Source organism: Blennius ocellaris, assembly GCF_963422515.1.
Source record: "Blennius ocellaris genome assembly, chromosome: 12".
Classification (NCBI taxonomy): domain Eukaryota; kingdom Metazoa; phylum Chordata; class Actinopteri; order Blenniiformes; family Blenniidae; genus Blennius; species Blennius ocellaris.
The window spans coordinates 10538247-10553684 of NC_137661.1; the positions used below are offsets into that span (position 1 = coordinate 10538247).

The following is a 15438-nucleotide window of genomic DNA, read 5'->3' on the forward strand; positions in this document are numbered from 1 at the left end:
TTTTCACTTTCATTGGCACTTTGTTATACTTTTTATACTCACACCTTATACTTCATATACTCACACGTTTCATTTTGATCATTGTCACAATCAAGTACATTTGTCCTGGTAAAAACCTTGTGAAGCAACTTAAGCACACATTTTAAATAATATTCAGCACTGAGATCGAGTGAAATATAATACAGTTCTATTGTTTTTACTGCTTCGACTTTCACATTCTCATCACTCTTTCCTAAAGTGGTTAACTCCAAATGTAATAAATCAAGACTTTTCAATTAAATTATAACAGTTTATGAAACCATGGTCCATGGAAATGCAGTTACCAAATACCAGTTTAAAAATCCCTCTATATTGAGTAATTGGGTTCCACGTGACCGTCTTTATCACTATTATTGTGCTTCACTCCTGTACCAGCAGATGGCAATATAACTCTTCTCATCACTATTAGGCGGCGCGTTCCTCTCTCTCTCTTTCTCTCTCTCTCTCTCTCTCTCTCTCTCTCACACACACACACACACACACACACACACACACACACACACACACACACACACACACACACACACAGTAATTGTGTATTTACATTACGCATTCATAACCAGCCACAAATCAAATCCAACCGAATGAAATGCTGATTCAAGACAAATTTGAATTTTGGATAAACTACTATTTCCCAGCAAGCCCTCTGTTGTTCATGTATTGTTTTATATGTATCATTATTGTATTAGAAGGGTAAAGGGAAAAACAAGAGGTAGAACTGACTTTTGATTTGAATGAAACATGCTCTTTTAGTGACCAGAGTGTTTCACCTAAAAGTAGCACAGTGCATGCACTAAGGACAAGCTAAAAAAAACAAAATTATCTAATGTAACACAAGGAGCAGATCTGTATGAGAGGCAATAAATGGAATGGTCATTACATGCACGGTAAAGTACAGAAAGCTCACTATCGAACTAAACTCTGCAACCTGGCATGAGAAACGAAATGACTGGGAGCACAAGTTTGGTTGGCAGTCCCGCAATGAATGCTTTCATAGCTCAGAATTCATTTAATGTCAACGAATAGTTTGCGTTTAATTTCTGGAAAAAAAAAAAGAAAAGAAAAGAAAAAAAGGCTAGATTGTTTTAATTTGTGGGCTGTTAAGAGTATGGACAACATCAACACCGCTTATTCTAACTCGGTGACGTGACAATTATTGAAGTAAAAATGTTATCACACAGTGTACCTCGAAATCCACCCTTCTTTGAAAAAAAAAAAAAAAAAAAACCCAAAACACCCGCCTCCTCCTCCAATCACTGCACTGCTTGACGCATGAGGACGAGGTTTTCCTGTGAGACCTGGTGACCAGCTGAGAGGTGGTCTTTGTATGACAGAGCTGAAACAAGGGCTCCTGACTCTGCAGATCTGACTTTCCCCCGACAACAGCAGCAGCTCTGTGGGACAGTGAGAGGCGGGAAGAGGCGCAACGCGACTTGCTTCAGCTTTTTCTCACATGCGGCGCACTTTATGAATCGCGCCAATCCAAGTTTCCAGCCGGTCTCCGAGAGCCAGATGCGTTTGGAGTCGGACTCCACTTGACTTTTCCCCGCACCAAGCGAACAACCAGCGGGCTCAGTGGAAAGCGGGAGTGTCGGAGCGGAGATGGGCGCCGCGCCGCTGTGGCTGCTGCTGCTGCTGCTGTCAGCCGCGCTGTGCGCCGCGCAGGACGCGGGCGCCACACGAGAAGACATCCCGGAGGGCGCATCCACCCTGGCGTTCGTGTTTGACGTGACGGGCTCCATGTACGACGACTTGGTCCAGGTTATCGAGGGCGCATCCAAGATCCTGGAAACCTCCCTCAGCAGACCGAAGAGACCTCTGTACAACTTTGCCCTGGTGCCCTTCCATGACCCAGGTAATGACAGAAGTGAAAGGAGTCCCTTTCCACTCGGCTTGTTTACCAGAACGCGCATTCGTTACTTCATTGGCGTACCGGAGTTGTCATGCTTGCATCCAGCAAGAAAAGAAAATATATGCATATATATTTTAAGAAAAGTAAGAAATGTGATAGTTTGCTCTTTGAAAGCTTGACGTCCCTCCTCACACCTCCAGAGGAGACTCCCGGGGATCGCAGCAGCGCGCACAGATGTTCAGTCCGGCGGTCACTGTATCATTAGCATTCCGCCGGGGGGGTTAGTGTGTGGGGGCTCTTTTTGGTTTGCAATAATGCAGCTTGATGATTATCATCACTCGTTTTGTGCTCTCTCATGCTCAACGTTGACTAAACGTCGTGCCATTTGGTAATCGCCCTGGCGTGAGGGTCAGAGACACAAAGTCACAATGCAAGAGTGGACGGTTCAGCATAAATCAAATGGTTTTGAAGAAGGGAGTCGTCATGGACAATAGTGCAGGAATCTAACTCACTAGCTGCGTGCACTGATAGTAGTTAGGTTACTTTTGAAAGATTTGTTTTTGTAATCCAAGTTTAAAAGGTTTTTTTTATGATGGGAATAAGGTGTTTAGGATTGTTGCAGATTTTGACATATATTGTATGTTTCAATTGTATGTTTGTACCTCAGATACTTATCCTTAGACACTAGAATTGATATTACAAATATCAATGAAACGAGTGACAAAGGTAAAAGACACCCGAGGGACATCTGAGACTGATATGATGGGTTGTGTTTTAATCATCAGCCCAATAAGAAGCATTGATTTCTATCAGTCACCTAAATAACTACGTGCCATAGTTTTGTGGTATGTTTCCTCATGCGTTACATCACATATGTATTATAATGTGGTGTGTTTTCTAGTGTGTGGTTGGTTTTACATGTATTATAGTACCGATGTACGATGGTATGGTTTTACCCAATGGCTCTGTCCCATTCAAATAAATTAATACATGAAAAAAATTGAAAAGTGTGCAAAATATCCTACCAGACGTGACGCGATCATTATAGGGTTTACGTTTTTTCTGCTTTATCTTTACATTAAAAGCATGATTAATTCAATCTAAAAGTCGACGTTGCATTTATAAAGACAAACTGATGCTGGAGATTCGAGGGGGAAGAGAAGAGACAGACGGACAGAGGTGATCTTTCTGCTGAAGACACAGATTCCTATTCCAGATGTTTTCTCTCTACTAAATTTCAGCATGTCACAAATTCTTATGAGGCACATTTCTTTAATCGGTAAATTGCTCTACCAGCTCTGTGCCTAGAATAATAATTATACTCAAGTACAAAATATGCTCAGTACACACAAGTGAAATAAATGATGAAGTCATTACTGTGCACCTCTTGGAGGAATGATCTGAGAGAATTTGCAGAGGAGCGATGCACTGCGTCTTGAACAGGGCGTCAGTGAAAGAGTGCCTTAATTACAGCATGTGTTTAACTTTAGGACTTTATAGGAAATGTTGCATGTACTTATGGGGAGCAATTCAAACCTCACAATGAGCTGTGACCTTCTGTGTGGACTTAAAAAAAAAAAAAAGACACATCTTTCTGTTTGTTCCTCACCTGAAAGTGACGTTTGTTTGCTTCTTAAAATGTTTACGAGGATGTCAGAATGTGTTCTCCAAAACCCCCGGGGGAATGGAGGAATGATCAGCACAGCACACTGCAGGCCCCGAAACCAAGGGGAGCTAAACGTTTTGGCAAATCTTGCTCTCGCCCGGCCTCTCTGTTTCACTTTTTGCCCTTTTCCAACAACATCCCAGAGGCCCTTGAAGAGAATCAGTTTTATTTGTACAGGGATTTTTTTTATTCGGAGTTTGTCTCACTCTGACACAGATCCATTCTCTCCGCTTTTCTTCCGACTCAGCGTGATAACGCGGCTCCTCCTGTTTAATTTGGCTCCTTTTAAATCGCAACTCTCATTTTTATTTACATTGCTATCTGACACGGCAAACATCAGAGTCTGTGTATGTTATCTGTGTCTCTGTCAGTGTGTGTGTGTGTGTGCGTGTGCACATGAAGCAAAAGTGTCAGTAGGATGCCTGGATATTGGGGTCAGCGATGTGTGGGAAGATCAGTCAGGAAGCCCCCCCCCTTTGCTCCATCCTCCAGAGAGACAGAGGAAGAAAGAAGATACTTCACAAGTCATTTTACTGAGGTATAGGAGTTGTGTGTTTAGTACCACAGTTTGTGAACACTCCAGTGAATCACTGGTGGGGTTGGATTTCAGCTCTCCTTGGTTTTCGTTTCATACTATCTTTACTTCTGACAACAATTTTCGCGACATAATAAATTTAATCTTAAATTTGATGTATCAGAGATACGTTCTGCTTCTGTTCCACCTCAGCAGCCAACGAGTAACGTATTGTCTGCTAATCCACTTTAGATATGAAAGTCAAAGTTGTAGCGCCAACAGACTCTCCGAACTTGTGGAACATTTATATGGGAGTTTACAGGCAAATAAACTTTATTTCACTATATAACACTCCTACCATGCCCAAGGTGGGAAATGTGGCCTTAATCCCAGCATTAAGTCCAACATGTGCTGTTGTCCAATTAACCATGAATTAAAAACGGCCCACAGTTTGTTGAGAGTGAGGCGTAAGTGTGTTCTTGGATCCACGATTTACTTTGCATCCACCGAGATTCAATGGTGGCGTTTTCACAACTCTGCTGACGTCGTTACAAACACATGCTCATCCTTGTAAATACCGCCTTACTGCGAGAGGGTGTGTTTGTGTGGGAGTGTTTAATTGGCTGAGGTTGAGATGGGTCAGAGCCCAGTGCCTTGGGTCAGTGGGGATCCTAAACACACTCACAATACTCAGAATGTTTTAAGATGGTGATACTGCTTCAAGATACTGAGTCAAGATGTGTTTCTTTTGGTTTAGTCTTGTTAATGAGTTAATATTTGTTATGTGTTAAAACATTTTGTAGGCCAACTGAGGAAGCAACATCCGAGTTCCTCCAAGAAAAGGAGATTTTTCAGAATAATTTTTAGATAGGTGCAGAAACCCCCCCACTTATATTGCCTTTGGGTTTTGTTCAGCAAGATAATGTTCACAGTATAACGTAGATCTTTCAGTGTTTGGGGCCTAAATACATTCGAGCGCTTAAAACCTAAGCAGATGCTAGAACCACATTTACATATGTTTTGTGTCATTTTTGATTTGTAGGAACGTGAAATAATTAAGTTGGGGGAGAAAACCAGATGTTTTCTTGTGATTATGTACTTTTTTGTGATAATATACTGTATAATGATATTTAATTAATTTCAAAACATGGATTCTGGTAATTCACAGCAAAAAAAAAAAAAGAGACTAATACTCACAAAAATTCTACTTTTGTTTCTTGACAAAGGTTTTGTTTTTAATTGCAAACAAATTTTCATAAATTTGTTGTAAAAAAACCCAAAACAATAATGAAGAGCTTAGGTCTTGTGTGTGTGACTGGATGATGTTTTAAATGAAATGACATGCACTAAACGCCTGGTTAGCTGTGTTATGGTATTACATCTTTAAGAAAATGTAGGAGATTTGAATAATCTTGGCATAATTTTGCATCTGTGTTCCTAAATGTTATTGCAATAGGATGTTTTTTCTGGGAGGCATAAAAGATGCCTGATTAAATAAACCCCAAACCAAATCTTCCTGCAGTGAATGTTTGCATGTGAAAGCACAGGCCACACAGAGAAAGACTTTGAATCATACACAGACTGAACACTGTGTGGCTCGACGTCTGCACAACACCAGCTTACTTACGTCAAGATGTTCTGACTCCAGTTTGTGACATTTCCAAATGAAATCAATCAGAAACATCTTGTTTGGAGTTTCGCTCCAACATTTTTGGATTCCAGTGGTTGTTTCAGAAATGTGCCGTTGAAATTGGTTCCACTGCATTGATTGCCTGACAAGCGAACGTTTGCCAGTTATTCTAAGAAGATATGGAGCAAAGCCCTGGATGTGGAGATAATTGGACGGCTTCTACCTTCTCTGCAAGATCAAAGACACTTATCTCAGAGCTCCCTTTGTTGGCGTTCAGTGTCCTTTTCTGCAATCCTGGTTTTTTTTTTTCTCCGTTTCCTTTTTTCCAGAGCGGTAGTTTTTTTGTCTGAATCACCCCACCCGTGTGAGATTACAAGGAGCCTGCTTTTAACTGGACAGAGTCAATAATGATGCTATTAGGCAGGAATGCCAAAAGAAAGCGAGCGGTGGAGGCTTTGGAGAATTAAAAGCAAAGAGAGGACTGTTGCAGACTAGAATGTGTGTCTGTGTGTTGTAAACATTAACAAAGCCACACGGGAAAATTAAAGCAGCCTTTAATTTGTAGGACTGTTGTGCACACACCTTCTCACGTGACTCTGACATCACCTCAGTTTGGCCTTGTAATTGTTGTTCAGGGTTATCTCTCATCTTGTGAACTGAAGGTATTTCCATTGATATCACAACAGGAATACGTTATGTCCTTCAAACACACCAGCTGACATGAATCCAGTGGAATAACTGACCAATTTAGGAGGCATTCGTCTAATATTTCATCATTTTCAACATGTTCGGTTTGCTCCCCATCAGGCTTTGTAATTTCTCCCTCCCCTCTTGAAGTCTGAGCCTTATCCAGAGGTCTTGCCGTTTTGTCTGTCCAAACATTTGACCTTCAGTTCTCTTTGAAATTACTTTCCTCTTATCCTTTGTGGCTGGACTTTGTTTCTCTCTTTAGCAACATTGTTTGAGCGTGATAGTGAAGTGTCAAGGCAGAAATTGTCGGAAAAAAAATCTGAACTTCATGTAGTGAATCAATTACACACAAGGAGCTGCACTGATGGGCAGGCTTTTCCCACCATTAAGTGCTTAAATGTATGTTAATGTTGCCAGTGCCATGAGCAGAGACTGAATAGTTTTTGCAGTGATGACTTGCCAGATGCAGATTTGGGAATTTGTTTCATACAGCTTGGTAAAAATCACAGCATTGTCCTTTTGATTCTCGCTAAGACCTGAAGTAGGATTTGCTCATCTTGTTTGCCACATTAAGTTGCTTCTTGATGGAACACGGTTCAAATTAACATTGCTTTAAAATCAAGGTGAGAAAAATTGTGTTGTGACTTGCAAACTGGCTTAAACGTCTTGCATTTTGTTTTGTGTTTTTCCCCCCCCAATTTCATTAACAGAGCTGCTTCAACATATAAAAAGAAAATATTACTGTTGAATTTGCATATTGGAGGGAAAAAAATCCCTCAACAATTTAGTCATTGTCCATTGGATTTGCAGTATATGTTGCATGTCAAGAAAAAAAAACACCTTTTCTGAGGGAGATGTTTTATGTTCTGGGCCAGACATGTTTACCTGACCTGATTCTAACTCTTACCATGTGTCCACAGCATAAACTCCAAGTCTCCCCAAGTCCATTTATGTGGGAGAGTTGAGCACCCAAGGCACTTCAGGTGATTTTGATAAGTGCTGCTACCGGCTGCCTTTTGTTGTAAAACAACTTTTGAAAACAACGATGGCCTTTTCAAACGCGTGTTTTACTTGTTCTGAAGACATTTTTACTGATGTTTTCGAGCTGTATTGCATATTCTGAATTCTTAAACTTAGTTGTGAATTACACAATGAAGCTTTTTCAGAGCTGTGCAAAATACGTTTGGGATCAGAGCTATCATTTTGAACTCTCTACCCTGCAATCCAAGTGGATTGTTTCCAGCTGCTTGTTGCCAGCTATACAGCTACACACAAACTGTACATACACCATGTTATGTCAGTTTTGGCGAGTCAGCATTTTTACTGCTTTATTAACCATATTAATACAACCTAAGCAGTTTTACTTTTGACCCTCCATTTAGGACTTCCCTCAAATCGGCATTTCAAATTTATGTCTAGACTTTCTTATTGAGGAAAAATGTTCACCAAAAGCCTTTTTTTTTTTTTTAACCCATTCCATTTAATTTCATTGCTTTACATAATACTTTCAGGGTCTGGTGGAGTCATTTGGAACACATTGAAATCCTTATAGTCCAGATGCCAAGGCGAAAGCATTCCCATGATTCTGTATGGCATGACCTCACTTTGGCTGTGATTTCCAGAGGGGGTGTTTTTACTGTGCTCCACTATGTAAGCTGGCCATGTACAGTTTAGTTGAAACACATGTAAGGTTTGTAGAGTCACACTCGCACAAGGACATGTTGGTGTGATTAGAACCAAAATAGGATTTACAGTTAAGGATAAATAACTACTCCTAATTAACAACCGATGAGCAGTCATTGATTGTTATTATTGTTGTCTGCAGAAATAATTATTGAAGTAATAACCTGATGAACTCAAGTAGACCAAAACAAAGGATGCGTAGACCCATTTGCCTCTGAATTTACTGATTCTCGCTGAGAAAGAAGCTAGTTATTTACAAAGCTCTACTCTGCCCCACAATGGTGATAAGGTTAGTTTCATTGGAAAGGTTATTCAAAAAGACGTTTAACACACAACGCCGTTGTTTTGCCATTGAAGCTTTTCATATTTTTTTACTTCAGTGTTGTGGTTTTTATAGATTAATTTTGTATTTAGTCAGGTTTTACCAATCCAAGTGGTTTTCTCCCAGTTACAGCAGCAATCTATTGTTTTGGACAACAGATAATTATGATAATCACCGACTATTAGTCCTGGCAGCACCAAATGAAGCAAGTACGACAAAGTTGTTTTGATATGAACCCTTTCTCATAGATATGATGAATGTGAATGAAGGCGAGACTTGTATATTGGTTTTGACGGTAGATGTGACTTCAAATTACATGCAAAGTTGTTCCAGATATATTTCATTAACATGTGCAAGTAGGAAACTGTCATCTAACACCTTCACTACACCATCTTTATAAGGTGTTAATATGCCAATATATGTTTACAGCTTGTTATCCTCCCTCAAATACACACTAATGCTGCTCAAAGTGTATCCTGTAAACTTCGTCAGATTGAATTAACTGGAAAAAGACTGAGCAACGTATTAAATCCTTGTAGAAGGTTAATGATGTTATTATAGTAGGACCACAGGTTTATAGCTGTGCATGAGACAGTTTTTTCTTTCCTGTGACAATGTGCTCTCTAAGCTGAGAATGCCTGCATTGTTTAGAAAATTGAATAAGCTGAAGGGCCACTGTGAAAGCAGTGGAGTCATTTTAACGGTTACATTATTTAATGCAGAACATTCGTTCGTGGCAGTCTTGGCTTCGATTGATATCTGCAATCCATTCAGTAATCATGATCAAAATCGCTCTCTTGGTGTGCAAGAAAACACTACTTTGTGCAAAATGTGGGCCAGTTTTGCCTTTTACAGGGAGGCCCTTTCTTCTAATTCGAAATCCAGACCTAGAGTGTTGTTTGTATGTGTTTCGTGAAAGATAGCACAACTGGTAACACACTTACATGTCTCGTCTTCACCATCGAGGCAGGACAGAGTTAAAAGGAAGGAGTTTGATTGACATAGCAGACTATGTGCATTTTAACTGTGGTAAATGTGTCTGCATGAACCAGACAAATGTTTAGAGGATCTGAATTACAAGCTGCAAGGCTAAAGGTCAGGCTGTCTGTGGCCTCTGCCCTCTTCGTCAATGAGGTATGTGTTGGGGGAAGTCATGTAACATGGATATCATCTTTAACCAGTATTTCAAAGTTCAGTGTGTACCACACTTGCATCTCACAAACATTTACTCAAATGAGTTGTGTTCCTTTCACAAATATGGTTTTATCCTGTTTAATAATAGAATTAAGAATGAACTTTATATAATGTATCTAACAAGACACACACACACACACACACACACACACACACACACACACACACACACACACACACACACACACACACACACACACACACACACACACACACACACACACACACACACACAACACCTGGGAAACCTGAGGACACTGTAGTGTGCCACTTTTGGAAACTACAGGCATCTGTGTGTGGCCGGAGGTTTCTCTGCTTGCTTCAGCATGTACTATTAGAGTTTCCTGAGTAAAACAAAAGAGGCACACTGAACTGAAAACACTGCCCAGTCTCTTTTGGGCAGACTTTAATTATACCATCAGTCATAAAATACTTGGTTGTGAGCTATGCAGTTTTGTGGTTGTGATGTCGAGGATGTTGCCATTCATTTCAAGTCTTTCGTTCCCCTTTGAAAAATTATGCATTTGCTGCAAGTAAAACCACATTCACTTATAAAATTTCTTAGAGTGAGTTATTGAATCAAGCTTGGCCAATTTGGGGTTTTTGGCTTATGTTTGAGGTGGATACCCAAAACTTTGCCTCAGACATCAATCTTCTCCTTATGTTAGCGCTCTTGCCAGGAGTATATAGCCTTCCATGTGAGCCTTTGATGAGAATAAAAAGCAAACCTGTGGCTTGGAAAGTGCAAAAGTACCACCTACCTTTGCACTTTCCATGCCACTGTTTTTTTTTGTTTTTTTTTACCTTTACCATATTTGCAGCTGCTCAGCATGTTGTCAGGGCAGCCCTGGTTCGGCTGTTTTATGAGGAGTTATATGAGCAGTAAGATGCTATTAATTATGTTAAGAGGATTACTCAGTTTTACTCAACACCCCAATATTGATTGCAACATATTGTTTAAGACATAATGGTTACAGAAGTAAATTCCTCTGTGTATAAACTGAGAAGCAAAGCAAATGAAAGAAATAAAATGAAATAACAAGATCGAGCTGCACAGCATTTTAGTGGTTTGCTCTCTCACCTGACAGTGAGAATCTCATGGTTTGAGCTTTTCTGTATGGAGTTTGCTTTTCCTTCCTGTGTGGGTTTTCTCTGGGAACTCTGGTTTCCTCCCACAGTCGAAAAACACACATTTGAGGTGAGCTAGTGAATCAGATTTGCTCTCAAGCAGAATTGTGTGAGTCTGTTTACCTGTGTTTGCCTTTTGATGGACTGGTGAACTGTCCTGACTTCACATATTCTTAGGTGGAGTTGCCCCCAGCCCCCTTTGACATAAACCTGGATACAATGATATAGAAGTTAGAAATGATTAAAAAAAAAAGATGAGAGGTGATCCAAAAGAATTTTGCAAATTTTGGCCATGGGACATGTTGACATCATCATAGGACTATAACCCAAAGGAAGAATGATAAAAAAAAGGGGCACCCTTGTGTTTTTAGGGGAGAGGCGAAGAGGTGAGAATATAAAGCTGGCCTGAAGGATGAGATGGAGTGTGAATGGAAGAGGGCTGCACATCACAGGTTCTCTAAGGCAGAAGGATTTTACTACAATATTCAAAAACAGGGAGCACAGACTAATTGGTATAACTAATTGTGGAAATAACAATAGTGAAACATCATATAACCCTTCTTTCAGCTTGTGAGGCCAGACGGGTTTGCATGCACACATGTTTATGACGGAACTAATGCATGAAGTTAATTTTACTGATCTTATTTAATCAAGTTATTTGTTTGTATGTTTTTTGCAGATGCTAAAAAAAGAGGTACCTTCAACAAATCATGTTTGAAAAGCAACCTAAATTCTGTTTTGAAATTAACCTAAAACTCTCCACGCTTTCACGAACATATATTGAAGTATGACTTGGCAGGAGCGTTGAAAATGTGAACAAAAGTTAGAGTTGTGCTTTTATTAGACTAAACAGGCTTAGTGTAATGGTAGGAGTGAACTGAAAATGAAAGACCTTCTGTGGTGTTTTTGAAATATTGGACAGTGACCTAAACCATGATTGAACAGCCCTGTAGAATAAATGCGGAGGAAATAATTCATATAAAATGAAGCCAATGTTTTTTTTTTTTACTTAACCTCTTGTATTCTGAAATATTGTTTTACGTGTCTCGACGACACATATGAAAAGGTTTCAGGGTCACCTGGCTTCTTATCAGGGAAACACCAAATCATCTCATTGCCATCTCAGTTACACACAATTGTAAAACTGAATTAAATGTTGTTTTAAGATTCAAAGAACATATTAAACATTGTCCAAGTCTCACTTCATATTTGTATGTTTCAGAATTTAGGGTGAAAATGCTTCTAAAAGACAATAACTTACAGGGAGCTTGTTTTTGATTTGACTGACATTTTAATTAGTGCATTAATTAGGCATAGATGTGAGATAAAAACTGATGGAATGTACTTATCTTTTCCTGAGGTCTTTAAAAACACCAGAATAGATTCATGTCTGAACTTTCTTTATTCAGAATTAAACAAAACTAAACACCAACATTTCTCATGAAAGCAATGAACTAAACAATGACATCTTGTAGTGTTATATATAGCAATACACTATTAAGCGTCTTTATTCACTTTGTTTTTATACTTTTATAATCTGTTTTATACCTCTATTCTGGTTTGAATTGAGACAGAGTAGATTGCGACCCAACCACAGATCCCGATTACAGGCAACTCTTTATGTTTCTCTACATCACTAATCCCGATGTCATTTGCAGTCATATCAAGCTGAAGGTGAGAATTTGATGAAAAGGTCTGACTGTCAACATGTTTATGTGGAATTTAAACAAAGGAAGGAAAAAAAGAAACCTTTGCAGTGTCTACAAAATCAACATCTCTGGAGCATCAAAAAGTATGTGGTCATAACTTCAGTTCTGCATTTATAATATTTAAATCATGTTTATGAAGACTGCTATGTGATTATAGCATCCAGATGGGTCGTGCTGACAGATGCTTTGTGTCTTTCTAAAAACTTCTGTAAACCACAGAGTGTTCTATCCTCAGATGTTTCAATGAGCTACAGCTGTGATAGCCATCAAAAACAAGGATTGAACATTTGAATGTATATGTGCCAAGATTGTTCAGCCGACAGGTCAATGATATGAGCCATAATGAATATATTATTTTGAATTTAGCAAAGAAAAGTGCAACAAATGGAATATACTTCCTCAGAAGGTTTTAAATGGATAATGTCATGATACAGTTCATGCCCTTCTTTCTTTAAAAAGAGGGTGATGGAAGATATTGCATCTCTGAATTTGGAGCCTTCACTTGGCAACAAGTGACATCTGACACTAGCAATATGCAGAAAAAAGACAAACAGCATTTTTATCAGCTATAATCACCATCGTACAAATGAAACAATTGTCACGTCATTTATATGTATTTACTTCACATGTTGTTTTTGTGTGAGGGAAACAACATTTGGCTTGACTATTGAGGACTATCAAAGCTTAACCGCGGAGAGGTGTTTATTTCATTAAGACATAGACGTTGTTAAATCCGTTGATGCACAAAGGCTGTTGTTTTGACTGACGTCACATTCGATTCTCAGGCTCTTAGAAGCATTCCAACTTTCAAGATGGCAGTAGTTAATTAGACAGATTCAGGTGGTTTTGTACCACTTGAGGGCAGAACCTGACCAACTCCTAGTTATTCATGGCTGCAGTATTTGTTATTGTTGGCACTCACAGCAACAACTCTTAAATGTCAAACAGGCAATCAGTGTTCTGAAATGTGTGGTACTAAGTAACCTCACACAGTGAAGTCACTACTTTAGTCAGTGAGAACTTAATAGCTGAGTTTTAGGAACTAAATTAGCCACAATGTTACAATATCGAAAGTTTTACTGGGTTTGTTTCTTTTGTTGTACAATAAAACAAGAAGTCTTGTCTCTTTCCGTTCATTGAACCAGCCGTTAACGTCAGCAACACCATTAGCCAAAGCTGTCCTCACAATTATTCTTTCAAACTCATGTTTAGTGAAGAAGGAGGGAATTGTTGATCCTGAACCAATTAAGTCTTCTCATGAAGTAACTTGAAAGACTTAGTTCAATGCTGTTTGCATGCGAGTGACATCGACCTTTGTCGGAGGTGTCTGCTGCTGTCTGTACATTTGTCGTTTAGCTCTAAAAGTATCTCTAAAAATATTCAGATAACGTTATATGTAATTACCAGTGCAGGAAACTGACCTTAATTGTTCCAAGTTTTCAAGATGTTTCAACTCTCATTCAGAAACCGCCATCTGGTTTCCTGGCAGTCAAAAACTGCTATATTGAGACGGTAGATCACGTAGCCATTTTCAAATGTCAAAGGTTTGCACATCAATTCCCCTATCTTTATTTCAAACTATCCATGAGCTAGGCAATGGACAACTTGTTTTATTGGAAAGGAATTGCTCTCTGTATTCAAGTGGTAACTGTAATCAATCACTAATGTTTACTTTCACTACTCTGCTGACTATTGTGCACACAGGATGGCTATTTCCAATCTCTCCATGGGTCCTGAGCACTTTGGCTTTAGGATAGCCACACCAAAGATCCCCGCAAATGGCCTTTCCAAGTTTACATGCAAACTCATTCACATAGCACACGCCTAATTAACTCTTTGCCTCCGGCTGAATCCTTCTCTGTTTTCTGTCACTGGCACCAGTAATCTCATCAGACGGGAGACAGAACTGATCTGGGAGATCACATGCCGATTTGTGGTGTTTGCAACTGGCTGTTTATTTGTGCGCGCTGGGCCATTTGAACTTGTGAATGTGACTAATAGAGATCAGCGGTTTTCTGTCCTATCCTCTCAAGACACATCCAATTGTTTGGATTAAAGGGAAACAGGAGAGGCAGAGTTTAAACAGTCTCTTGGTCTTTCTTTCTATCACATGGTTGTGGTGAGAAATTATTTCCATCGCAAGTTTGGTTTGTGGGGTTTTGAAATCGGTGACAGTGGAGTCATTTGAGGCTGAACCTCTCTGCCATTAGATCGAAACTGGTGAAGCCATGCAGGATAAAATGATGCAGTTTAAAGGAGCAAGATGGCAGGAGAACGGGGATGCAGACACAAATAAATTGAAATGAAGACACAGAGTGGCAGATTACTCCAGAACACCAGGAGGAAGCAAATATTCAAAATCCAGAATATGATTCTTGGAAGGGATGCATGCATTTTCTTCTGGTTACTCCTCAAAGAGTGTTAGCCTTGTCAGTTTTTAGTGCTTCGTTTGGCAAATCCTTCTTCAACAAAATTATAAACATAAATGACTGAAGCCAAATAAATACTGAAGAACAAGTACATATAAAAAAAAAAACAACCCCCCCCCCTGTGGTATAGCGTTAAGCTATGACAAAAGAAATGTGATTTCACAATGAGCTTTAACATTTGAGGCTTTTTAGTTTAACAAACATATTTCTGAGTCAGTACACATGGTGCAAATGTGATTATTGCTCTGAAGCTGTGAGAACTGACTGCATCATTGTCAACACCAGAAATAATGAGACTTTATCCTGAATAAATGGAGATAATTAACCCGACAGGGCAGCGAAACAGCACATATGAACTTTGTAAAAAAAAAAGAGTGATTAATCTTTCACAAGGCTGCAATTTCCTGTTTGTGAAAATCTTTCAGGCTGATTTCATCACTTGTGTTTCAATAAAGCTTGGGAAAATGAATGAAGTCTTTATATCCGTATCGAAAAGGCAAAAGGAGCAAGACAATAGAAGAAACAAAAAACATTCCGATCAAAAATGATGTAAGGAATGTACAAAAGAAAGGATGTTATCAA

General features: G+C 39.3%; 1 protein-coding gene across 2 annotated transcripts in view; it reads left to right on the top strand.

Moving 5' to 3' along the window:
- The first annotated feature begins 1390 nt into the window (after positions 1-1390).
- hmcn1 (hemicentin 1) overlaps positions 1391-15438 on the top strand; it is a 95075-nt gene continuing 81027 nt past the window's right edge. For both annotated transcript variants that reach the window (XM_080506134.1, XM_080506135.1), the window contains exon 1: positions 1391-1894. In XM_080506134.1, the coding sequence (XP_080362260.1) occupies positions 1642-1894 (253 nt within the window). In that variant the 5' untranslated portion in view covers positions 1391-1641. The remainder of the gene's footprint in view (positions 1895-15438) is intronic.